The sequence below is a fragment of the Prinia subflava genome, chromosome 9 (genome assembly GCF_021018805.1).
Source record: "Prinia subflava isolate CZ2003 ecotype Zambia chromosome 9, Cam_Psub_1.2, whole genome shotgun sequence".
Classification (NCBI taxonomy): Eukaryota; Metazoa; Chordata; class Aves; order Passeriformes; family Cisticolidae; genus Prinia; species Prinia subflava.
Window position 1 is genome coordinate 28,461,565 of NC_086255.1, and position 26,350 is coordinate 28,487,914.

General features: G+C 38.1%; 1 protein-coding gene across 2 annotated transcripts in view; it reads right to left on the minus strand.

Annotated features, from left to right (window-relative positions):
- Positions 1-255: 255 nt before the first annotated feature.
- CCDC6 (coiled-coil domain containing 6) overlaps positions 256-26,350 on the minus strand; it is a 50,649-nt gene continuing 24,554 nt past the window's right edge. Inside the window, exons 3-9 of one of the 2 annotated variants that reach the window (XM_063406074.1) lie at positions 24,043-24,171; positions 18,954-19,057; positions 17,726-17,886; positions 15,109-15,265; positions 11,845-11,945; positions 8,050-8,174; positions 256-5,752 (exon numbers count right to left, since the gene is read on the minus strand). In XM_063406074.1, the coding sequence (XP_063262144.1) occupies positions 5,561-5,752; positions 8,050-8,174; positions 11,845-11,945; positions 15,109-15,265; positions 17,726-17,886; positions 18,954-19,057; positions 24,043-24,171 (969 nt within the window). In that variant the 3' untranslated portion in view covers positions 256-5,560. Of the gene's footprint in view, positions 5,753-6,637; positions 7,700-8,049; positions 8,175-11,844; positions 11,946-15,108; positions 15,266-17,725; positions 17,887-18,953; positions 19,058-24,042; positions 24,172-26,350 lie in introns of those variants that run through there. The other variant, XM_063406075.1, reaches the window with a different exon arrangement.

Sequence of the window (26,350 nt, forward strand, 5' to 3'; positions counted from 1 at the left end):
GAATATCCACCCAATGCAAAGTGAGGAGCACCTCCTATGCAAACTTTATTACATGAACAGTTATTCCCCAGATTACACAATCAGACATTTCAAACAAGGAATGGACCGACTAGAATTAAAGACAGCAAAAACAAAGACAAACATGTATCTTTCTCTGACCCCCAGTTCTCATTTTTCTTCCTCTTTTTTCCCAGTGATGACAGGCTGACAGAGAAGGAAATATACATCCACCCAGAAGTCTTCCATACAAGTAAATACAAAAAAAATCAAGTGTTTATTGGAAGTCTGCATGAAGGCACAGATGAGCTTGATTACAGACACATTGTAACAATTACAAGTATATGTAAACACCTTGAAATATACAAAAAAGTAGTAATACAGCTAGTACAGGAATAAACTGCAACCTGCTAAAAAACCCCAAACTTCTTTATAGCTGAGGTTCTTACAATAAGCTCTGATCCACACCAACACAGTATAATGTTCTTAAAGTCACCACTTGGATTCACACTCAACAAATCTGCACTTTTTTGATCCAATCTGCCATTGTTTGATCCAATTTTGAACAGGCTTCCTTCACTAGGATCAGAAAAAAATAGGAACAACCAGCTAGACACCCAGCCAAGCTATAATGAGGCTTCATTGATTCTCTAAATGTACAAGAGCAATCACCAATGTCCTGAAATTAAATATAAGCTTCAGAAGAGCTCTAGGATGCTTTTTCACCTTGCATTTGAGGAAATTGCTGTATTTCTGCAGGAAAGGAACAGTCTACAGCTGTCAGGTGATTTTTTCTTCCTCCACAGGAGGCTTAGATTTCATCTGAAACACCTGCCAAAACAAAAGTCAGCAATCACAAACTAAAGTGCCTTGGACAGCTTAGGTTTTACCACTAGAATAAAACATCTCCATTTACAGATACTGCATTAAGTTTTATCATGAGAAAACCCACCTTTGCACATAGAAGACTACTTCCAATATTTTTGAGGAAAGGGGAATTGCTCTTTGTGATTTGTTGTTGTTGTTTTTCAATTAGATACAAATGCCATAAACTTAAAGAACTGCAGCACAGCATTTTTTCAAAGGAAATCACACACACAAAAAAAAGGCCCTCCCCAAAATAGTTTGAATACATGCAATCCCCAGGCCTAGACAAAGAGCACTCTGAGCAGCAGTTCACTGCAGGGACACAAACTCAACCCTCAGCCATCTGTCCTAACTCTTCACTCCTCCTCTACAAAAGCTTTACAGCCTCTGGAGCCCCGTTCCAGTGAGGAAAGACTCCCATCCAGGTAATGCATGCAGAACAAAACCTAACACAGCTATGACCTTTCTGCTGAGCCTGAGGCCACACCATCCCAACTGAAAGATGAGGTAGTACTTTTCTTTGGAGCCCAACTAGTGGAACAGGCACAAGCACTCTTCTTCCTAAAGCAGCAGCAGCTGTCTGTAATGCAGCACCAAACTCCACAGTTTATCTCCTCTTCAGAACATACCTAAAATCCAAACCAGCTGCTTAGAAAAAATAAATCATTATATGAGCACACACTCCCACTTTAACTGCGTCCTAAAGGCCACGGTCTGGCATATTCAGTGACTTCCTCCTGTCTACACAGGGCATTGACTCAAACTCTGCTTGTGCTGGGACTAATGGTTGCTACCCAAAATTAACATGAAGGTATCCTGAGTACTTATTATAGCGAGACATGGAATTTAAAATCATTTAAAATTTTAAGAACCTTGATCCAAGTTCAAAAAATAATAAAAAAAAAGGGCTGGGAGAGGAATTCAGCTCCTCAGGGAACTGAGAAAACCAGATTGTCTCGATGCATACAGTCCATTTGGTGTTTAGGGGCTCTGTTTGCTCTCTCTTCAAGAGGAGAGATCTTTCCTCTCAAGGAGGCTGTTGTAACATATGCACGTATTATGATTTTATAGCTTACACTCATAAACCTTCTGGTTTCTTATGAGATGGCTTGAACTGGAGAAATATGCTCTGCATAGTCCATGCTCTGTAGAATCCCAAGGATCAAAAAGAAACAGACTGCCATGACTGAAAAAAAGGAAACATCAGAAAGAGTTGAACAGTATTAGAAATCACACTGCTTGTAAAACTAAGAATTAGGATCAGAAAAAACACTGTAAAACTCAATCAAGGTCCCTGGCTGCATCCTCTCAGCAAGCAATAATAATACCGAGGATGAGAGGCTGTGTTTCTTTGACTGACAAACTATTTAAGGCCTTTTTACTTGTCTCCACAATCAGTTTCTGTTTATTTAACAGAATATACAGAGTCCATACGCTCTCCTGTCTGCAGTGAACCTTGCAGAGATCCCAGGAAGCTTTTTCATTTTCACTGCTTCCAAGACTGCATTTTTCATTCAGCTGAAGTGCACAGGGATTCCACTCAGGCAGCTGGACTCCTAAATGAAAACATTTGAGCAGGAAAGGAATCCTGTTCTGCTCAGCTCCAGTACAGCGACTGCCAATAGAAAAGCACTAACACTTTCTGGGAAAACTCTGATGTACTTTCTGCCCTTGGGATCATGCTCTCAGAAGAGTACATGTAATTAAAACAGTCTTATCTGGCTTTTAGCTGGGAGAATTCCTCCAAACAGTCCCACCTTTTCTTCAAGAGAACTTCTGTGAACAAATGGTGGATAAAATAAACTCTTACTGCTCTACAGAGTATCAGCTGTATCCCAATGTCCAAGCCAATCCCTTGAGAGAAAATACAAAAAGCAAGCTGCTTGATTGTCAGAGAGGAAAGCACTGTTGAAACAGCTGAAAAGTAGATTTTATTTTTTTTAATCTTTAGCTGTAAAGGGGTATGCTCACAAAATGCTCCACACAGCATTAAAAATTGCTTCTGTGGCCTTACACAAGTAGTGACAATGCAGTGTGCAACTGAGAGGTATCAGTGATGAAAAGATGTCAGAAAACCACCCAGGTGCTTCTGAGAGAAACAAAGCACTTACGCCCTCATAGTGAGCTGGACTTCACTGTCAAGTGAGTTTCTCCAGTCCATAGATCTGATAAAATCACAGCTGCAGAATCAGAATTCATGACTATATTCACAAGGAAAACTGAAAATCCATTTACATTTATTAGGAGATGGTTGTGCACAATTTCTCATCTTATTCAAAAAGTCTACAAATAGAATTTAACACTTCTGATTGCAAGCAAATGTTTGTTCAACGTTCTTAGTTCAATAAGGCCAATTTAGTGCCTTTTTACACTTTCAAGGTTTAGTATACATTTGTCAGTTCTTTAGTTTCTTCTGGTAACAGTCCTACTGGAACAGTAAGGAGAGTTCTCTAAGACACTTTATAATAGCAGCTGAACTTGGGTTACACAAATTCAGTTTTGGAATATGCTTCAAATGTAAATTATTCTAGGCAATTTTCCATTCTGAGATCTTAAAACACCATCAAAGGCTCTTCCCTTTCCACCCACATTTGTGCTACCACCACCATGAGATTGCCCTCCGCAGAGCCGTACATCCAAGGATCTCAAAGCACTTCAGAAAGGAGGGCACCATTTCAAATTCCGAGATACTTGAGCTGGAATCCTACTTAATAAAGAATATATTTTTTTTCTTCGTCTTATGTTTACAAAAGGACAAGCATCAAACTAAGCTGATCCTGTCTTGACCTTAGTCCCACTTCAGACGACCTGTCACTTTCTCCCATGCAATCCTATACTGATTGAGGAGCTCTGTTTAATTATAATGCTCAGAGCTGAGTTTCTTCTATGGTCAGTTATTTTCAGATGGAAGCAGTGGTCAAATTTTAGGTTTGCCACAATCTTGAGAATCACTTGACTGGAGAATCGCTACCATAATTAATGTAATGTAATTTGATAATGCACTTGATCCCATATTGGTTTAAGAAGTGTAATAGACTATATATGCATTTCTCTAAACTCTCTCAGAGCTGAAACTACATAGCTACAGTGAAGAAATTCTAATTTTGCCTTAAGCGGAACATTTTACAACATCATTGTAACCTACGACTTTGATTTAGAGCACTGTTTTCATAAAGATTTTCAGTTTGCAGTTCTGACTGAATAGGTGAGCGGCAAACACGACAACATATGTACAAGTGTTAGTATACTACCAGAATGCTGTACTTCCTTCTTAAAAATGTCCTTAATAAAGCATTAGGCATGTCAAACAAACTTTTGTAAACAAAAGATAAATTACTCATGTTCTGCTCTGATTATAGCGAGATACATAGTCTCATAAAATAAACATTCTCTTGTCATTTTCCATGGCCCACATATCCATATATATGAGGTAAACCATTTAAAATTATCAATAATATATAAACCCCAGTACTCAACAGGAACCTCAGGAAAAATGTAACCAAGTAGGATGTCAGATCAAGAAGTGACACTTTGTTCCACTGCAAAGTGAAACCAATTTATTTGTGCTAAATGAATGGAAAGAATGTATTCAGAATACATTTCTTTTTACATTGTACCGGCTTAGGCTGCTAAATAAGCATTCATTAGTGCCATGTTGTGCTACTTTCTTGTACTCTGTTTCTACCAAGCAATACACAGTTTTGGCTATCACGCCAATATATTCCTCTATGCTCATCTCATTTTCTAACAGACTTTTGAACATTTAAAATACTTGTTCAAACTTTGCTTCAGGGGAATCACAATGAATATATTTTAACAAGAAAGAAATTATCATCAGTTGTTCTCTACAATCACATCGCCTTCTGCAGCAAAAAAACCCAAGAGCACAGACTTGGATGAGCTCTCAGTAACCTGTGGGCAGGACCACACTTCCCGACAGTCACTGTGACAGGGCACACGGTATGGGCAGCTTACAGGTTCACAGAAATGTCAAGTGACATCAGCAAATCTTAAGGTCCACGAATTGTACATTCCACAGACTCCAACAAGCCAGTTCCCTCAGTGTAAAGTTCTGAGTGTACCATACGTTTGAGGTGCTTTTAAACAGGAGAAGTATGGATGTGTCCTCTGTGAATTAAGCTTATTTACTATGTAATACCAGAGAGTTTGTGTTTTGGGCACTGATTAGGGTGTCTGACTCACTTTTGCACTAGAAGCTGATATTTTAAATGACTGAAACATAGTGCTGATCTTCCATAACCTTGGTAAATACTGTAATATTTCAGAATTTATCATGTAGCCCATCATGCCTTTCATTTTCTGCAAATTGTCATGAAAAAATATAAAAGGTATCCCTTTAATTTTAGAAACCTAAAAGCCAGGAAAATGAAGCTTTGGAGCCAAGCAAAACGACATAATGCCGTATTACCAAACAGAGTAGCAAATGTTCCAGCCAGAGAATGGACATACATGTAGTTCAAGTAAACACTGATGGAAAACTTTGTTAAGTTAGTGTTGTAGACCCACAACACTGGCTGCATTTTATACAAATGTTTACAACACAATTAACAGTGAAGCCTATATAACCTCAGTGCAAATAAGTCAAATCCAAATATGCCAAGTAAGCCTTTGGCTCTTAGTAAACTGCTCCGTGTTATGAGTCCACTTCTGACATAGAGACTGCTGAGCACATGCACTAAGGCTGAGAGGAGGGATGCACTGAATGTTGAAAATTGGCTGCCTGCGACGCTGCGGGTTGGCCCGGAGGTTGCACAGGTGGTGGAGGTGGTGGCGGAGGTGGCTGCACTGGGGTCTGCGTGTTTGGAGAAGGAGGAGGAGTGGGACGTTTAAATTTGTCGGGGCTGTTACTTCTTCGTGGTGAAGGCCTCTGCAGAACAAATATTGAAATCATGTTTAACACACTCCTGAACAAGGTTAGGTGCAAGTCCTCTAATCTTGGCAAAGGAAAAAAAAAATCACACAAAGAAGTCTGAACAATTATGTGGGAAGAAGAAAATTGCAAAACATTGCAGGAGTCACAATACAACTTTTACATAAAATAAATGTTCCTCTGAGATGGAGTAGCAAAGGAAAGGGGAAGTGCACTTGACATCAAAGAGAACATGCATTCCTTCCAAGGCAGCTTGCAGGAAATGAACACAACACGTCCTGCAGACATGTTTACCTATGATGACCAGCAACCTGAAAAGAAATGAGATGCTGCAGGCACAGCACCTCCTCCCAGCTGATGAACCTCTAACTTCATGCTGCTGGCACACAAGGTACACGTACGTGGTACCTGAGCGTGGGTGGGAGAGTTTTGAGTGTTAGAGTCTGCCCAGAATCTGCTCTCTGAAACACTCTTAGCCCACACACTGGAGCAAAACCAAAGCATAATACAAGTTGCTCTTTGGAGAACAAACAATATTATAACCCTTTGAGCTGCAGGAGTGAAGCAGTTGTTAGAGAGATCCCCTCAAGATTTTCAACAACTGGTACATTTAAACAGAAAGATTTAAACCCCACTTGGTCTTTACAAACTGAGGGGCAGGAGGGGAAGGATGATCTTTAATGTTAGCAATGCAAAAACATAAATTACACTCCACAACACTAACTTCTGCACTTTTGAAACAAAAATGCCCATTACTTACCAATATGGTTAGCATTAATCAACAATCTCATGGCATGACAAACCACCTACCCATAATTACTAACCAACCACACGTGGTCAGCTCTGGGGAGAAGCATAATTACAGTTCTATACCAAATGTACTACAGGTAAAGTCAGATTTATTCTGTAATGGAGATCAAAAATGAGGAGTCAAGAAATAAACTGCAGTTTAGTCAAATCAAATCAAATATATCTATTTTTCTGCACAACTATGTACAATAGAGTAAAAGTTATAAGTGAAACCCAAGAGATTTTTGAAAACTGATGGATGCCTCTGAAACACTCAATATCATTTATTGCATTTGCATACACATAACATAAGGGAACCTGGTATCAATATTGAGACAGAGCCATGAGCTGCTTGTCCATACCTTTCTCTGAACAATTAGAATTTTGTCCTCAAGATCATCTTTTTCACAGTGACTCAATTCATTTATGGTTTTAGAAAGACTAGTATTTCACAGAGACTGAACAGAGCAAGTTCCTTAACAAATTCATTTATAAAGTTAGTTTCCATGTTTTCCAGAAGCATAAAGATCTTCCTGTGACTAAGGCATGTGACACACAGTCATGGGCTAAGCCCCAACCACAATTCTACTTTCCTGCTGAGCTCCAGCTTCCTTTCTGTTCTACCTAACATTGCAGTGCTCCCACCCACCTCACCTCAGTGAAATTGTACAAATTACCTTTGCACACCAACCTAAACCAGAAGCAGCCATGCTTTAGCATTGTACTAAAAATGCTACTAAAATACATTTTTACATCTGAGAATGACAAGTATAAGCAAAAACCTTGATGAATATTTACACACTACCATACCTGCTGAGAAAAATCAAAATGGTCTTGATACAACAACCATAAAGTATTTTGCCATATGGCTAATATTTAGGCTTTGTTTGCTCATTAAACTCCACAAATATTTAGAAGAAACACGATGAAGCGGAAATGCATCAAACATCGCAGGTAAAAAGGAAATAAATTCAGCTGAAAGCTATGAGAAATTGCCCTAGCAAATGTTTATATTAACTTTCTTCTTTGCCAATGACAATAGAAAATAAGAGTTAACTGCCTGTTACAGTGACATGATGGTAGCATTGTGTGTCATCCTGAAGAAAACCTGAGCTTGAAGCAACCTCAGATGACTCATCCGTCAGATGGTGGAGACTAGGAGAAAAATGAAAGCAATGTTTTTACTTCCCGGGATAGGCTTAGTAGCTCAGAACATCACTTTTCACACCCTGCCTGCTGATCCATAAGATGATACCTATTACTGTCCTTAAGATGACAATACATCCTATTCTTTTGCAGAAAACAAGGTTCTCCAAAAAGAATCAGTTTCTGAGGGGTGAAGAGGAAAATCAGGGTTGAAGAAAGCAGCAATAGATGTCTTGGAGTAAGGAGACAAAAACAAACATTTACAAAAATGTTCTGTAAATAAGCTTAAGGACAACCAACCGTACCTTCCAAAAACCAAACTATATTTGTAATAAGTATTTACTATTTTAAATACTTACTGTAATACCATGGGATGGTCCCATATGTTGCACATGAAGGCCTGGGGAATTGTAGTAAGACATTCCAGCTCTAGTCAGTGAAGTTGGTGGTGTGAAACCAACTGTGTGACTTGCATATGACAGACCTAAAATTGTTAAAACAAGGCAACATCAACATTCTTGTTTGATATTAAAAACTAAAGTGTGAGGGGTTTTTTAGATTTTTTGGTTCTGACTCAATGATAGTCTAAAAACTGGTAAGTGCTGCAGATTGTACATCTAGAAAATATTAATTGTGCTGAGATGTGATGCCAATATATTTTCTTTTCCTGTAGCATACTACCATATGTTTCAAACACACATTATACAATGCTAAACCTAACTTTTCACTTAAATGATGTAAGACTCCCATAGCAGCTTAGCTGTAGTCTGTGAGTATTTCCATTCAGTATTCCATTTCTCCATGGAGGAAATGGCTCCCTGAACTACAGACAGTCTGAAGAAGCACAGAGGTTGTGCCTGGAGGAGCCATCAAGCACTGGGTCACAATGTGGTTCCACAAAAAAACTGGATTTAAGTGGCTCCTCCCAGGCACACCAGATCTGCACCGAGGCTTTCTCCTCTTTTGCCTCAGTGCTTTGAAGACCTTTGGGAAACTAAAACATGCTGGGAAATGTTACTAGCTGGACTAAGCTAGCAACTAACATTTAAAATTACAACTTTTCTCTACATTAAGGAGAGCCCAATATCCAAAACTGCAAATATCTAATTCTTTCATTTAAGTATTTCCTTTCTGTAAGAGATCAATGATGAAAATGCAGCATTCCTGTATAGGTCTATTTAATCAAGGAAAACAGAAACAGCAACTGCCAAATGCTTCAAGTTCACACCTTAAAGTGTTCTGAACAGTTTGTTTCTCAAAAGAGCACATTTTCCAAAACCTTTTGCTCCTTTCTGCTTTCTGACAAAAATATCATACGGAAGGAGACAGGACTTTTCTCAGCTGTTTACAATTAGACTCAAGCAGCTGCTTTGGTGAATAATGACTGAAAAACATTTCTGAAGGCCTGTTAAACTTTTCTAACACCACACTGGATTTAGCAGTTTTCACACTTCAACACTAAACCAATACAGAACAGTGTCCCTGCAGCAACAGCCAGCATCATCCCTGTCTGCATGCACCTGTATTTCTGTCTACACGAGATGAGACAGGATCTCAAGGAGAAAAGAGAACAAGCCTCAGATCACTAATGAAGTCATATAAACCAACAGACTCCCTTGGCTTCCTTCAATTGTTTGATTCTGTTACATCCTCAATGTATGTCTGGTGCAAGTTAGTCCAATGGAATCCCTGCCACTACAGAGTAACAAGAAAATTAATCTGCCTTTTGATGACACAATCTAATTATCTGTAGAACACATGTGTTATATTTAAGTGCTTTTGTAAGCACAAGGACAGAAACAAGTCAATGTTCAGAGGGTGACAAGGCAACCAGTCAGATGTAAGAGCCTGGAAAAAATAGGCAAAACACAGCCACCTTTGTAACAGTTTTGAACTGCTTTGGAATAAGCCAGCTCCACAAGCCTGACAAATGCACGTCTACATGGCAGCCAAAGAATCAAAACCAGAGCAGTGCACAAACATCCAGGATAGTTCATCTCTGCAGCCCCAACCATCTATCTGGCCTAGTGACAAAGCACAGAACAGTTTACCTACACTGAAGCCTAACTGGTAATTAGAACAACTAATCCCCAGCTGCCCAGGAGTAGCAGTAATTACACTATCTTCAAAATTCTAGATTTCCAGCACAGATCACTGTGCTAGAAATCTCAGTAGTATCTCAGCTTCACAGAGTCTTCAAAAGTAGTACCCCAAGCCATGCAGGCACAAAAGACTGGGATTCAGAAGCCAGACTCTGATCCATTAAACCAGCTAGCCACATGAAATAATACCACTTCTAACTGGTTACGAATTCTGCTTCCACATATTCAAGGCACATCATTTCCCAAATGAAACATGCCAAGTCACACAAATACTTGATGCAACTACAGCTGTTTTATTATTCTATGCTGACACTTTTGATATTATCTTACTGTACTACTTTAGATACAAAATACTCTCAAAAACTGTTTGTTTTCATCCATTACTGCATTAATTTATCCCAGACAGCTCTACAAAATTCCCTATTGATCTCATTAACTCTCTGGCAAACTGCTGCTTCTAGTTTTCTCAAGTCTGAAACTCCCCAACTGCTGATATTAATTTATCAGATGAAAAGGAGATTAATGCAGCTGCCTGTGCAGACAAGCTAGCCTGGAACATTTACCATACCAGAATTTCCAAACTCACAAACTCTGTTAGAAACAATCATTTCAGCTGTGCTTCAGAGTGTGTTTCAGCATCCCCCAGCTGTGGGATAAAATTCTCACTCTTGTGTTAACTACTGATGAATCAAGTCCACAGGGAACAGGGAACGCACTTCAGTCTCAGTGTAGGAATAAACTGACAGAGTTCTGCTGCACTGACACATCAGCACCTAAACAGGAGGCATTGCTCAGTAATGTAAGGTGCAGGTAACACAGAGCTGTAGTTAAAATCCTGTGTGACTGCAGGTCCACCCTGCAGGAGGATGCTGCACTGCAGAAAGGCTGCACACAAACAACCACCAACCCCAGTCCTTACTCCAGAGAGGCTGTTGGTACAACTACACCTCTGCACACCCACTGACAGCAAAGGGATAAGAAAATCTCTATCCTTTTCTTGGTAACACACCTTGCAAGTCATTTGGCTCATTTCAGAAGTGCAAAATCCTTCTGAAAACTCAGTCACACTGCTCATCTCTAGCACCATAACACGGCTTATGGCCATAGCTGGTTTTCACACAAGCAACACCTGGATGAAAACTATTTATAGTCCTTTGAGAAACTACAGTTGACCTTGAAAATTAAAGGACCTAAAGACATTTTATATGTTCTAGCAGACCTGTGTAATAAAATGTCTCACTCCCACCTTGTGTCAACACAGAGCACATCTCATCTGCCTGGCAGGTTCTAAAGGTGAACGTGGGAAAGCCAGGCATGCACAATTCACTTCTTCATGTACAAGGTGTGAGCACCACGTAACACCCACTGCCAACAACGTGTAATGGATGTCCCAGTGCGATTTTAAGGGATTTTAAATTTCAGTTAATAAATATGTTAGTAACACAAATGCATTTCATTTGACTTAGAATACATTCAGTAATTAGAAACTCAGAAAAGGTTTGTTTGCCTCTGTTATACAAAGTATGTGAGACAGAAATTATTAATTTTATAGTTATTGTTTAATAACAGAAAATAGCAGAAATATAAAAGCCATTTCTCTACTGAAGAGAAATCAAAATTAATCTTTTTCCAGGATGTTCAAGATTAAACTTCTCTAAGAAGTTTTGATTCAGAGCACAATATCAGTCTCATTACTAGATCTTCATCAGACTCTAGAAATCCATTTGAATTATGTGTCCTGTTGTGCAACTTTTGTGAGAAGGGAGGGGAAAAAAAGACAGCAATAGAGAAAAAAAGAACAAAAAAGAAAGTTCAAGTGATAGCTACTTAACTGATATTCAATATCTGTCCACAGATCTGAAATACAGAGTATCTGGTCACCATCCAAGAACATGCTGCACTAGAAGACACCCAAGACATAACTATTCTTGCATTTATGATGCAGAATTTTTTCTCCAACTAGCTTTGAACGGCTACTGACCTAAATATATTCATAGGGCACGTTACTATGTGATGCATACAATAATTTTAGAAACTGGGTTAAATATTTACCAGGTGATATAGGTCTGCTAGAACTTGGTGAGGGTGTATAAGGGATAGGACTGGACACAGTGCGAGGTCTTAATCCTTGTGCAGACATCTCATTAAAATATCTAACAAAAAAAGGCAAAGAATAATTAGATCAAACCTTTTAAAATGTGCCATGTTTTAAATGTTTCACTGTGATTTTTTCAATTCCCATAAGAATCACATAAGGAAGTCATGACAGGAACTCTTGTCATTGCTGACATTGGCTTAACTATCCATGGAAATAGCTGGATTTATCTTAGGCATTTGCAGTTAAAACCATACAAGTTGCAGATGTTTAAATAGTGTATCTTATGGTCAGAGATGTAAACCATGCCAATCTGACCCATTCTACATTCTTGCACTTCACACATCATTTCTACATTGAACTCAAAAGCTTGGTTGGCTGGAGGGTATCTTCCAGAAAGGTATTCAGCACTAATCTGAAATCATGAAAAAGGGTGAAGAAATCATTAAAGTACTAATCGATTGTTCCAACAGCTGATCAGCCACAGCAATAAAAACATGTCCTGCTTCCTACTTGAATCCCTCTGGTCCCTAGATCTAGACATTTGTTCATCCTGTCTTCTGCCACTGGAAGAGACAGACACTTTCATCCCAGGACTGTGTCACTAAAGGTACTTCCAGGCTGTGCTGCAAGACACCTCCCACACCTCACTGTGATAAACTGAATGGATCAGAACCTCAGGCAAGGCATTTTTCCCCACCTGTAATAATTTTATTTATTTATTTGTCCTTCATTCACTGACTACAGTGAAGCTTCTTTACAGATATCGAGTGCTATATAAAATGATAAAAATAATACCAATTGTTCCTACTTGCCATTTACTGTTTTTATCTCAAGAGATCTTATGGGTTTTTTTCCCACAGCCCTAGGCTGGCAGTTTCAGGTTGAGCTGCTTAGGCACTCTCCACTTGGATTTTTCGGTCACTCTCTAGATTAGATGGCCCACTGCTCACCCTCTCTGTGTTTTTGCATGTCAGTTCACATGGGTTTATATAACTAAATTCAGCTGTGTTTCTTTACTGGACACAGCAGAGCAGCAGGCCAAATTTGCTACCTAACAGCCCTTTGACTCTTGTCTCCTCTTCTACCACTGTGTTCTCAGGAATTTTTAGTAGCTGCATTTATTTCTCCATCATAATAAAAAACCCAGTAATGTGCAACAGCATTAAAATTACTTCTATTTGATGGAACTCACAATTATTACTTTGAGGTCTGTCCATACACTATTTGAAACATATTTTGATACTGGATCTTGCTGGTTTTTAACGAGGATATTCAGAGTTAAAAAGCCACATGCCCTAGTATAGGCAGTACACTGTGGTGATACCAAAGTTGGTTTGAATTTGGGTAGACCAGCTAATAAAATAGCTGCAATAGAGAACAACAGAAAACTAACAAACTAATAAATTAGGGTTTAATTAAATATACAAGTTTGTAAAAGAGCTACCAGTGGCAAGGCTAGTGAAACTGAACTAAGCTGCCTCTGCAGCACACAATAAGTTCCAATGCAGCCCAATGTGTGTTCCAGCAAGGCAGCACCTCTGATTTAATCCCCCTGTACTCCACACAGACAGAGTTTCCTCTGAGCCATCCCACTGCCTGGCTCAGGGGATGTGAACAGCATTCACTGGGTTCAGGGATTCCCCTGCTACTCCAAAGAACAGGGTGAGGATTGAGCCGAAGCCACTGCTGTTCTGGAGAAGGAGGCTTTGGGAGAGCCGTGTCTTCTACATTCAGGAAAGTATCTGCATCTACCCTCAGCTACAAACAGTAATTATCATCAGCTAACAGAATGAAACTGAAAAAAATGATAGCTGATCCATCCCCACCATCACTTTTAGGAAGATGTAAGCTGACAAAAACTGACATTTTAAAATCATTGTTGCACAGGGTTCCATAAGAATTTTGTCTTCCCAGGCTAACTACTAATGCCTGCTGTGTCCTTCACTTTGCTTTCTATTACTTACACCACAAATACCTGATTTGGAGTTACTCTGTCAGGCCTTTGTAGTACCAAAAAAAAATCAAACATAACAATTTCTTGAAAGTACAGAACAGTTTATCATATTTCCTGCATTTTCCTGGTTACCACTACTTACAAGCGGGTGATAAAAAATTATTAGGATACTCCACAACTTTGGATTAATACTGGTAATTCTCATAGATTTGGATTCTGACTGTACTTCCATTACACTGTAAATAGTGGAAGATAAGCCTAATAAGAAAAAATTCCAATCTCAGAAAGCTCGATTTCTAACAATTTAATTTATATAGCATTTGCTAGGTCTCAATACCAGATGCTAATGCAATATAGGTGAAGTTGCCTTGGTGTTTCATTAGAATGAACACTCTGCTTTGTCCTTTAAGGGTACTCCTTACCACAAAATATCTGCTATTTTGTTTCTGGTAAATTACATCTTATAACAAATATATTAAGGACCCAAGAGGAAACAGAAATCTCTCAGTATCAGAAAAAATACACAGCACAGACACTTTTTAATTTACTCTAAAAGACCACCACAAATCCAAAGTAATATACAACACAAGCAAATAATGAGCATTTGATAAGAAATAGAATGTTTTATTCAAAATATACTTAAAAGTCTCTTTCAAGATATAACATTGTCATACTTCTATGATGTGAGAAAACACTAAAAGGCATAATACAAAACCATGAAAAACTCAACTATCTGTAAGGTTAGAGCAAGCAAAGCAGCTTGCAATAGAGAAAAAAATCAAGGATGTTATGGTTTGGACATCAAGAACAACCCAACAGTTCTGGAAATGCTTCCTCTCTCAAAGGTTTTACACAGCATCCCTTTGTGTTTGGCTGAATATATTTTACTCTCTGCAAAGGATAAATCAGCTCCAGGTAAAGATGACATCCATACCTCAGGTAATTCCTTGGAGTCACCAAGTTAGGGGCAAAACAAAGGTGTTGTGATCAAATTATTCTGATTTTCAACTCCACAGCTGTATTTCTTTCAATATATATTATCAACCCTCTAAACAATCTTCAGATATAAATGTTTTCTTCCTCACTGTTAAAACTAATGCAATTTCTGTACCACATTGATACAATTCCTGGACTATGCTGAAATTGGATATGCATATTAAGTCCACATACAAGTTACTTCTACAATTATTCTATAATATTCAAAAAGTAGTATAAATACTGCCAAATAAGTCAAACACATATAGATGGCCAAAAAAATACAAACCTTTCATCGTCCATTTCTAAGCTGGATTCACTTTCTGACAGTTGTCTGCACAGAGCTTCCCTACGTTCCATTTCCCTCTGTAATTTTCTTTGCAGTCTCAAGTTTTCTTCTCTCATATGTCGCTCCTCTTCTAAGTATTGTGCCATCTTCTCTGAATCTGAAATTCATAGTTTTGTTAAAAGTTGATTAAAAATCAATCTCTCAGGCAGCCAAGTATGTTGTGCCTAATTTTATTCCAACATTTCAAGATGAAGGTGTAGAAAATGCTCAGGACAGATCACTGAAAATTTTCACCTCTCAGTCATTAGTTCAAAGCCTAATTCAGAACAGTAGCTACTAAAATAAATTTTGTTAAATATTTCTTGACATCAAGTTTAAAAATAAAATGTAGGAAAAACTACTACCACAAACCAAAAGTGCTTATATTCAGAAAACATTACTAAAACCATTAAGAAAAAATACTGATTCCTGTTTCATTAAAATAATGCTATTCCACATTTACAAAGATTTTCCTGCACCACGGTGAAGAAATTATTTTGAAGGTATATTTTCATTTTAAAGGAGGAAGCACAACACAAGTTCTGAAATTCCAAACTCAAACTTGTACTAAAATTGCTACTTTATATGTATCTTACAGCACTCTTTCAATTACACATCTCATAGAAACTGTTCAATAGAACACGTGCCAATACTAAAATACTAAAATTAAAATAGTATTCAATTTTAATGTTAAAAGCCAAGATGGAGTTTATTCTTTATATCAAAGGGCAATTTGAGTTGTCAGTTCTAAACAAGTTCAGCAAACATCACTTAAATGGTCTGGTATCACAGATTATTTACAGTGATTAAGTCAAATTATGAAAAGTTACAAATCTTTTTAACAGGTTAATTAAAATGGAATATATGATGAAGACTTATGAGACACAGTGTATTCTGTAAGATTTTGTAATGTTTGAGCAAGATTACAGTTAAATCCCTGACATTAGGAAAACCCAGAACACTTCATCATGCTTTGTCATCACTCCTTTACGCAGCAACCTTCAAGGTAAAGAACATTTCTGTCTTAGAAACCTGTTCCCAAACTATTAACAACATGTGATTTATCTCTCTTCTGTGGAAATATCGCTTTTAAATGTAACAGTGTCGCTTCTTGTACACTGTTATCATACCAAACCAGTTCCTAGAAGTGTTTCAGGAAAAAAAAGAGTAATAAAAGCATCAGAAGTTCATAAGCAGATTCCATTAAGTACTTAAGAAGAATACTAGAGGTTCTCTAATGACTATGTATTACAAACACCAATCTGAAAACTATATTTCAGTTTCATCTTTTGTTTGCAGGCTGGCACATTCACCATTCCTACCAGCTCTGCTATTTCTACTGCAGTTCTGTTTAACCTGTTCACAAAGGGAGAGAGTCCTTTTAAACCTCTTATTTTCAACATGAATTTGGCATTAATGCTTTCAATTTTTTACTCTAAATCACAGTAGTTCAAAAAGAAAACACTTAAAAAATAGAGGATACTTGAAATGAAATTAATTAAGCTGGATTTGCACAAAGTGTACTTTTAATCTAAGGCCTTGCTCTTGTTCTGAACTTTAGTAAGTGAAGGCTGCGGTGCAGAATTTGCAAGTACAAAGATTAGCTGTCCTTATCTTCTTTCAACAGCCACAAATTATTAGTGCCACAAACTTGTGCACAAGGTCTCTGCAGAAGAGCACTCTTGATCCATCATCTCTGTCTTTAAGGAAGAGCTGCCTCTAGCAAGCTCCTTTTCCAAATGGAGGTTGAAATATTCCAGTTGGCCTGGCTGGCCAGAGGGGGATGATCCTGACTGCTCTGCATTTGCCCAGATTTTTCTGGCTATGTGGTGAGGTGCAACGCTGCTGACTCGGAAGCAGGCAGAGCTGCTGACTCTCAGACAGGAATTTCAGATTCAGCAGGAAGGAATGAAGGGCTGGCACTGCAAAGCCCAGGGGAAGGTGCCAGCCCCCTCCTGGCAGCTGAGCCCATGTGCTCAGTGCACAGCCCCTTCCTAGGAAAGGCAAAATGCAGGTCCCACTGCCGGGCAAGGGGGCCCAGCCCTGCACAACAGGAACGTGACAACTCCTACACAGCTCTTTATGTTCAAAGCCATCTCACACAGAAAAGGACACGTAAATTAATGCTGCCATACTGTGCAACAGCTGCCTCAGGTTGCCACAATCATTAACAAGTGAAATTCTTATATACAGCTGACCTTTATTTCGCTAGCTCTTAATTCTTTTGAGTAATTCTTAATTTGGAACACGACTCCTACAAAGTAGGCCATAAATATGTTTTGAAAAATTGGTATGTTGAAATACTGGTAAGTTCCTGGAGAAAAAAAGACAGATATATCTTTTTCTGGCACAAAATAGTTTTTTGATTCTTTCAGATGTCCTTTCAGTGAAGCTAAAGAACCCCCTAAACAACAGCATAAATACATCAACAAGCAATAACACTGCAATTATGAAAATGTTGTAATCCAAACCTGCCCCATTTTTTCCACTTCTACCTTAAATTCAAACTCAAGAAAGTACATAGAAAAATCTTACAATGCAAAAACTTCAGAAGATTTGAAACAATTTGTTTACTCACGCTGTAACTGTGCAGCTCTCAGTTGTTTCTTTAACCTCTCCACTTCATTCTTTAAAAACCTGATATGTCTCATCATATTTTCTGGAGAGTCTATCTCCATTGATATGTCTCTGGGTGATGGTGGAGCAGATACCGGCTGGTCTAATTTCTCCTGCAAAATTCTGTATGAAAAATGGTGCAAACTTTACCTTCCATTCTAATGAAAACCTCTTGTATCCCCCCGAAAGCCATTGCAAGGATTCTGACAGGTGTGTAGGGTTTATTTTAACTTTTGTTTGAGGGGAGATAAATTGGGGATGAGTTATAATGTTTCATTTTTAACTCAAAATAAAAAAGGTAAAATTTGTTGTCCTAGCACAGAAGAATTTTTTAATATATTCAGACACTGACATTCCAAATTATTACAACATATAGTTCAGGAAAAAGATTTTAGACTATAAATAGTTACCTCAGTTTTGTCCTCAAATGTTAGCTATCACACAAAATTTTTGCTAAGAAAATTCATTTAATCTCTTATAAGTTTTCACATTTATGCTCTTGGAGAAGGCAATTGATCTACAAAATCTGCAGTTCATTCAGGCTCAGGTGTTTTCTGAGGCCCTAGCCAAGACTCAGAGGCATTAATTATTGTTACATTAATGCAACAATAAACACATAAAAAATAAGGTATGAATAATCATTAATCATTACTCACTCCTACTTCTTCCCCAAACTGTTCTTGTTATTACTGTATTTAAGAGATGGTTGTTTTCACATATATTTTTAATTTTACCTGTTCCATTAACATAAAGAGTCACTGTTTTAACTTCTACTAAAGAAGCATTGGGAAGTCCCAATAACTGAGTGCACACCACTGAGAAAAAAGCTGAAGTTTTCTTTAAGCAGACAGGGAGAAAACAAGCGCTTCTAATACAACAAACACAGTAAAATACCATGAATTTAAAGCTGACCACAAACCAGATGCCTTAAAAAGAGGCTATCAGCAGTTGAAAAAATTCAATAAATTCCTTCAAGCTTTCCCAGGTAACTTCTTATACTGGTTAGTTTTATCTGCTTTAAGCAATCAGTGATGTGGCATCATGCAAATAAGGAACTTCACAACTGCTTCATCTTCCATGTTTTCCCAGATTAGACAACTCTTGTGGGACAGAGATGAACATATTTAATCCAGAACATGATATATTAGAAACCTCTCCCACAGTAACGAAGGTACTGTAGCAAGACAAACCGTTTTTCTGCTTCAAGCTTATCCATCCTCTTCCACAGACGATTCACGAGTGCTTCTTGTTCCTGTTCCAAAGTATTTTCAAGGTCAATCTTCTCTCGTCTTAGCTGGAGAGGAAAAACAGTTATGAAAATGATGGGCATGTATTTTTTGCAAGGAACTGTCATTGGGAAAGCTCCAACAACACCATTTTACATAATGCTTTACAGGAGCAAGGAGAAAGGGAAGAAGAGACACAATTCAGGTACAATGCACTGGAAAAATCAAGAGATTCAGTAGTTACACAGTTGTTATCTCCTTAACACAAGCTCTTCTCAGAGAACTTGTCTTTCTCCAATAAGCAGGAGCATGAACCCTGGACATGCAGTCACTGATGACATGATGAACCCATTTAAAGACATGTTCTGTTCCATGAATCTATGAAATCAAACTGAATTTACTGCTCACTACAGCAGTGTTTATTCTTTTGAAAAGTTTTACATGTTTTTAGTGGAAGAATCACAGTTAAGTAATCCAGAAACGGAAGAAAAGCCATGTTTGCCTTGTGTGCCTAGTGTTAGATAAAGGACATAACAAAAATAGTAAAGAACAAGTTATGTGAACTGCCTTAAGTGTTACTGTATCAATCCTTACTAGCAAAACAAATGTAATTCTATCTTAGCAAAGCCTTTACAAAATTAAAAGCTTAACTTGGCATTAATCATGTTCACTTACTATGTGAAGCATGTCAAGCATTCTTGATTCTACAAGTTAATAAAAGACATAATGTAAAACCTTCTACTCTAAAGTTAATAAAAGAAGATAAAATGTAGACCCACACATGAAGAAACTTGTTATTAGTGTTTCAGTAGAAATACAATGCAAGTATTATTAAGACAGGAGAATATTAAGAGGCACAGCTGACCTTACTCTGTAGCAATATAGCTGAACTCAAAAATTTGTCAATAATGAAATATTTGGGAACAGATCAACACCTTTACAGGTGGAAAATAGCATGGAAGCATTTTTCCAAGTCAAGCCTTAGTTAAAACCACTTTTTCACTGGGCAAATAATCTCACATTAGAAAATGGAAAGACTGAGAACAGAATTAAGCGATTTCCATTTATTACATCACTGGCTGAGCGGCTCCTGCAGCACCAAAATCTGTAAACTATTAGTGCTAACCACTAAATTAATACTGAGGAACCCAAACAAAATAGAAACTTACACACTTCAGATACCAGTGTGAATGTAATGAATGTACAACTTTCTCTTTAAAGGTTAGAGGAATTAGTTACTGTGAGGAGAAGCAGACATATGTTGATGAGTAATAGGGAACATGCTTAACAAGAGAAACACTGTCTAGCAAATCTTTCCATGTTTAGGTTTCCAGATGTACATTAACAGCTCAGGGAACCTACATCTCAATGAAAGATAAATCAGAAGCAACCTGCTTCAGCCTTCCCACCAGGATGAGAATTTGGATCCAACACTTGGTTCCCTCCATGGCTGGAGGTGGAGTGGTAGGAAAGCAAAGGGCTCAGCCCAGGAGCACAGGGCACTCTGCCTCAGGGCTCCTCAGCCAGTCTGGCCAATGCCCGGGGCTGGGAACGTCCAGAGGGAAGGGAAATGTCCTGGGAATCTGCACACTGTGCTTCTACATCAGCAAAACCCAGACCTTCACTACACTGCACAGCTATCTAGATAATCACACAATGAAAAAAGTGTGAACGCAGGTATGACCTCTGCAGCAATGGTTTTTGCATCATTCCAATGCAGCGTGGCTTACACTTACCCACTCTTAGTCTTTTTACAACTATGTTTTGATCTCGCAACAAACAAACTCACAAGAACATACAGGTGAAAAGAAATCTGTGTTTTTTCATGGTAGGAAGAAGAGCACATTGGAATTAAATGAGAAAGTAAATGATTTATAAGCCTGGATTTGAAAAATCTAAGATTACATTTAGTATTATAGCAACCATCACCAAGGCAGTGGAGTTCATTAATTATAAATCTGCTTGTAGGTGAGTGTGCACAATGGCAAAGTCAAACCATCAGCAACAGTACACAAATAAGCCTTGTGCTGTGCTCTGACAAAACACCAAAGAAACCAGGTGAAACAGATCTAGAATGCCACATTTCCAGCAATATAAAAACATACTGGAAACAAGGCTCTTCCTTTCCTGGTCATGAGTGTTGTGCCAATTTTTTTGTGTGTGTGTCAGGATTTTAAAGCTTGGAGGAAGAACACCGTGAATGGCACCTGCAGCAGAAGCAACTGCAGCATCCTGTTCAGAGCTGTGAATTCAAAGAACTGGTGTATTTGGCTTGGTACTCAATGGTTTCAGGTGTACTCTGAAATGTACTCCAGTCAATGAATATTTTTGAAATGTGGTAATATTCTGAAATAAAATAAGCAGGATGGGATTATGCTCAGGACCAAGCCAGCAGCTCTGTCAATATTAATGTCACTACAGTGGTTCAGAGCTAAATTCCAATCAAACATCCCTTAATTTTGACCATTAAACAAGGAAGCATTTGCTTTTCAGACCTTAACCTTGTCTTTGGAGGAAGAGTAAAATTCCTTTTGACTTTCCTCACCACCCACTTGTGTTTCTTCTTTCTCTCTCTCTCACACATGCACTTACTTTACTTCAAAATGCAGCTAAAATATCCATTGTATGTGTATTCCTGTACTAGTGCTTTGTCAACTATCTTGCCAACTTATCAACATGCAGAACTGTTCCCTCCTGAAATGGAGGTCTTCCAAATCAATCAAAGTTGAATATGCTCATCTCTGCCTACTGTCCCAAATTTTACTTCTCTGCTTCTCATTTCCACCTTGCCCTTTGTAGCTTTAATTCTCTGCTGCTCTCCAAGAAAATCTTTTCTGAAGATTTTATCATCTTATGTTTTCTTTCAAAGCAGACATAGGAGATGATTATTAGCAGTTTAGTTGTTATTTCTCATCAATTCTAGTTTCTCACTACACTGTATGAAATAGAAAAGCAATTAAAAATAGTAACAGCAAGACTACACACACTTGGCCTCTATAGGGCAATCCTGACAGCTATTTATTTCCTATCAAACCACTGAACTGTAACACAGAACATTATTGCTCATTTTAACTGAGCCATTCAGTTAATGAAATAGTCACATGCTATAAATTTCTTCACCATTTGCCTTCAGAGAAGAATGCTCTGCTGACTTCAAGCTGATTCAAGAAATTATTTCAGGTCACATTTGAACCCTAAGATCCAATTTAATTTTTATCAAGGAATAATATTCTATGCAACCACAAATCAGCTACCTACTGATCACCTGTGGTATAAGCAGTTCAAATGAAAAAAAAAAGCAAAAGAGAAAGAAAGAACACAAAGCATAGATAATTCAGGTTCTCTATTTTAAAAACAACATTTTGGTGAACACATGTTGTAATTATGTGCTCGCTAATTAGTGATAGATGTCAAATAAGCCCAACTCAAGGCGTTGCTGGATCTCTCCTTCCAAGCCCTGTTTAACAGGGGTTCTGAGGGCTGTGTTGCAGGTCGTGGCAATCCCTCAATTCCCTCTGTGTGCAGTAAAGGCAGCACGACTCTCCTCACAACTTTGGGTTGCTTCTTGCTAGGTACAGCACATGCCCTAAGGCTGCTGCTTCAGCAGCACTGTTAATTAGCACAATCGGCACTTTCAATTTGTGTGAGGAAAGAGCCTGCTGCAGCCCTAAGTAACCTGACATTTACCTTACTGTGGGAGAAAACAAAGGCATACGGTGAATTACACATTAATTCACATGGAATTTCTAAGCTAGAGTGACAACCCAATTTTAACATCTTCACAAAGTTTTCAAAGCCAGATACTAAAGGCCTTTGTGCATCTATGCTTTTTGAGCAGTGTATCATTGACATTTTGATGTAGCAACAAGTTTCAAATTTTACGATTTCACAAATTTGCCTGTCCAGACAAATGAGACAAAAATAATACCATGAAGATTTCAGCTGTGGCTCATGCTAATATTTCAAAGACTCCAGTAGCTTAGCATGTTAAGCTTACTTTGCATTTTGATTACGTGGCAGCCACCACCACCTTGTGGCTAAGAGAGTTATTTCAACCTCATGCTAATTTCCATGCTGGATAAGGATTTGTTGGCAACTACGTATTCCTACACCTTTTAATTTTTCAGTTTGTTTCACAGGTCTCTCCATACAGAACGTTACCATGAGAATCAAGAGAACTCACTTGATCACTTAGATAGTCATTAACTAATTTATCCATGCCAACAGAAAAAGGAGAATCATAAAAAACTGGTAACACTTCAGATTACCAGAAACAAACAAGTTCCACAGCAGAAGAAATGACAGAGGTAACACACTATACTCACACCACCTGAATTATAGGACCTACACACGCCAGAAAATCTGGAGTCCTTTAACAAAACTACAGGTTTCATCAATTTGCTTGTTATGTCTTTTGCCTTTTAAGACCAGAAAGGTCTCCTAACACCACTGAGATGCTTTGATGCAGATGCCTGAAATCGGACTCCCAATGTCTAAACACCCCACTGAAACACAGCCAAATAAATGCTGTTTTATCTCTGCAATCTGCACGAGTGTCTAGGGAGAAAGGGAGCTGGATGCAGTGGAACTCCAAGGCTTCTGAGGAATACACACAGCTGACAACTCACACTTCCAGGGCTGTGCTGTCCAAGCTGCCACCAAAAGGTGACCTAGAGCACAACTAGACCACGAACAGATCATTTCCTACTGTAAACACCATCACAAGTGGCAGGCTTTTCTCACCACCAGCATGACTGGAAGCTGATGAACAGCAAAAAGCAGCATTATTCACAAAAAAGCTGCATTTGCAAAAGTCACTGCAGACATGAAGGTCCACAGAAAGGCTCCCAATAGATATAATGGCCATGAAAATAACTAATCCAAGTTTCTTATACTAAATTATGTTACTTTTCTATTGCTTTGAAAGTTGAATTGACTTTTCTATATTCTCAATACTGCTGTTTCTTACACAATTAAAACATGAAGTCAAATCTAAGACAAAAGAAGGACTTGTTTTTTCCTCAGTCATATAATAATGAAATGGAAGAGTTACCTGCTCCAGGGTTAGCTGCTTCGAAATTGTATCATTTTCCAGTTTTTTAATCTTCTTCATCAGTTTGTTCACTTGAAATTCCTGTTCCTGTTCTAAATGCTGCTCCAGTTCAGCTTTCTCATGTTGCAGCTAAAAATTGAGGAGACATGTAAATATTTTAAACAAACAAAAGCATGAACCTAGGCACCTTTTATGCATTTATTTACACATTTATTCCTCCTGCATGTTAAATTCTCTACTGATGCTTCTCAAAAAACTTCAAAATGCACAACCCACCCAACAGCCCATCAAAAAGGAGCACTTTAAACTGTGCTGCATATTCACAAAGCAGAGAAAAGTACATTTCCAACTACTGAACCAAGTCAAATCAAAATCAGTTATTTTATATGCTATATCAAATGTATTATAGACATTTCCGAAGTAAAAAATCTATCATAAATGTTCACAAAAGTATTAGTTTTAATCTAAATCCCTCATCTCAAGAGGACCCAAAGCACAAAATGCAGGTCTTAGCACTTCCTTCTCTGGGCAGCTGAAAATGGTGACTGAAGTCATACCAATGAAATTGCTGTGCAATGAGTTTACAAACAACAAAAAAATTCTCTAATTTATATTCCTATGCCATCAAAATCAAACTGTCCTGGTGACATAAAAATACTAGTTATTTCAAACCAAAGTTGCACATTTTCTTAATACCAAAGGGAAATTTTTTTTCACTTAAGATGTCCAACGGAAAAGAAAAATTTAACTCTCAAGGCTCTTAAGCAGATGGAAACAAAACCCTCCCTCATTTTAACATAAAGTATGGCTTGGAGTAGAGTCCCTCTGAGACAGGGATCTAAGTTTTCCTGTGGATAAAACAGTGTGGCTGGCATCATGGTACAAACACAAGAACCTGACTCAGGGAAAAGCAAATGTCACCAACAGACAATGGTGTAATTACATTGTGTTCTGACCATCCACTGGAAACTGCAGGCACCTTTTCCCACCTGCTTATTTTTTCTATGCCAGTTCCTCTGGCTAGCACATAATAATCTGTAAGATCACAGTGCTTAAATGTGTGAGGAAAACCTGGGGAAACAGAGAGACACCTTCCAGTCATGGACACAAATCAAGGTTGCTGGATAGCCACAGTGAAGGAATAGACTTTGATTTTGAAACAAGCTAAAATTGTTCATTATTAATTAACTCAATTGTTTATTCAGTTCCTTTTGCTCCTATTTAAAGACAAAAATGGTCTGTGAAGTGCAGACAGCAACTACTTAGCAATATAAATATGGGAAAAGTTTGGGGTTTGTTTTTTCAGGGCTTGTCAATGTTGAGATTTGATTTTCACAATTTAAAACAAATACCAGAATAGTAAACTCTTACAATAGAAAACATTGGCTACATTTTACAAAGAGGGAGAAAAATATTACTAACACCCCCAATATACGTGAGTGTTGTCTGTCAGTCATATAGGGTAAAATAATGTTTCCATTTTATTTCCTTTGATCACAAAAACAAACCAAAACAAAATCCAGATATTGATGAAACCTTAATGCTGAAGAATCGAATTGCTAACAATGAGAAAACATCCCCTGGTACAATACAGGTGGACAGTGTTTACTTTACTTAGTAAAGCAAAAGAGTTTTTTCCAACTGTTTTTAATTAAATGCAGCTATAGTAACAAGGGCCTACAGATACACCTGCCAGCTAAAGAGAAGGAAAAAAGAAGTGTTAGAAAGCATCACCTTGATGCCAGTGTCTTACAGACCCTGAACTGCATATGGAAACTGAAGGAGAATTTTCAGCTCTGTAAGATTAGAGATGGGTTTGGTGCAAGAGAAACAGTGACTAGTTCGAAGTGAGAAGAGGGCTATCAAACACAAAGCTTAGCAGCAGGAGTGTGTGCCTGGGTTCACTTAAGTTCTAAACAACTACAGCAATACTCTCTCTGCAGGAACAAGTGTCCTCATACAGTGTAGGACCACACTTACCTTCCCTCCTTACTGTACTGGCTTATTTCTGGGATAGTGGGAAGTGTTTTTATGAAGTAATGGAACCAATGGATGAAGTTTCCCCCTTAGAAAACAAACCCTCATTTATCCCCCAGGTTCTGACCTTGTACAGTCTATTTTTAGGTATTCCAGGCCCTCGAAAGCTGTCCACTTCTTCCTTTGCTGCATCCTGAAAGTCCTATTTATCAACAATTTTGTATCAGCAGTTTGCCTCCTCCTTATATCCAGATGTTCATCAAGCAACTGATAGATGAGCTGGCTCTGTTTATTCCACACAATCCCATTAGCATCCTTGAGCTGACATGTG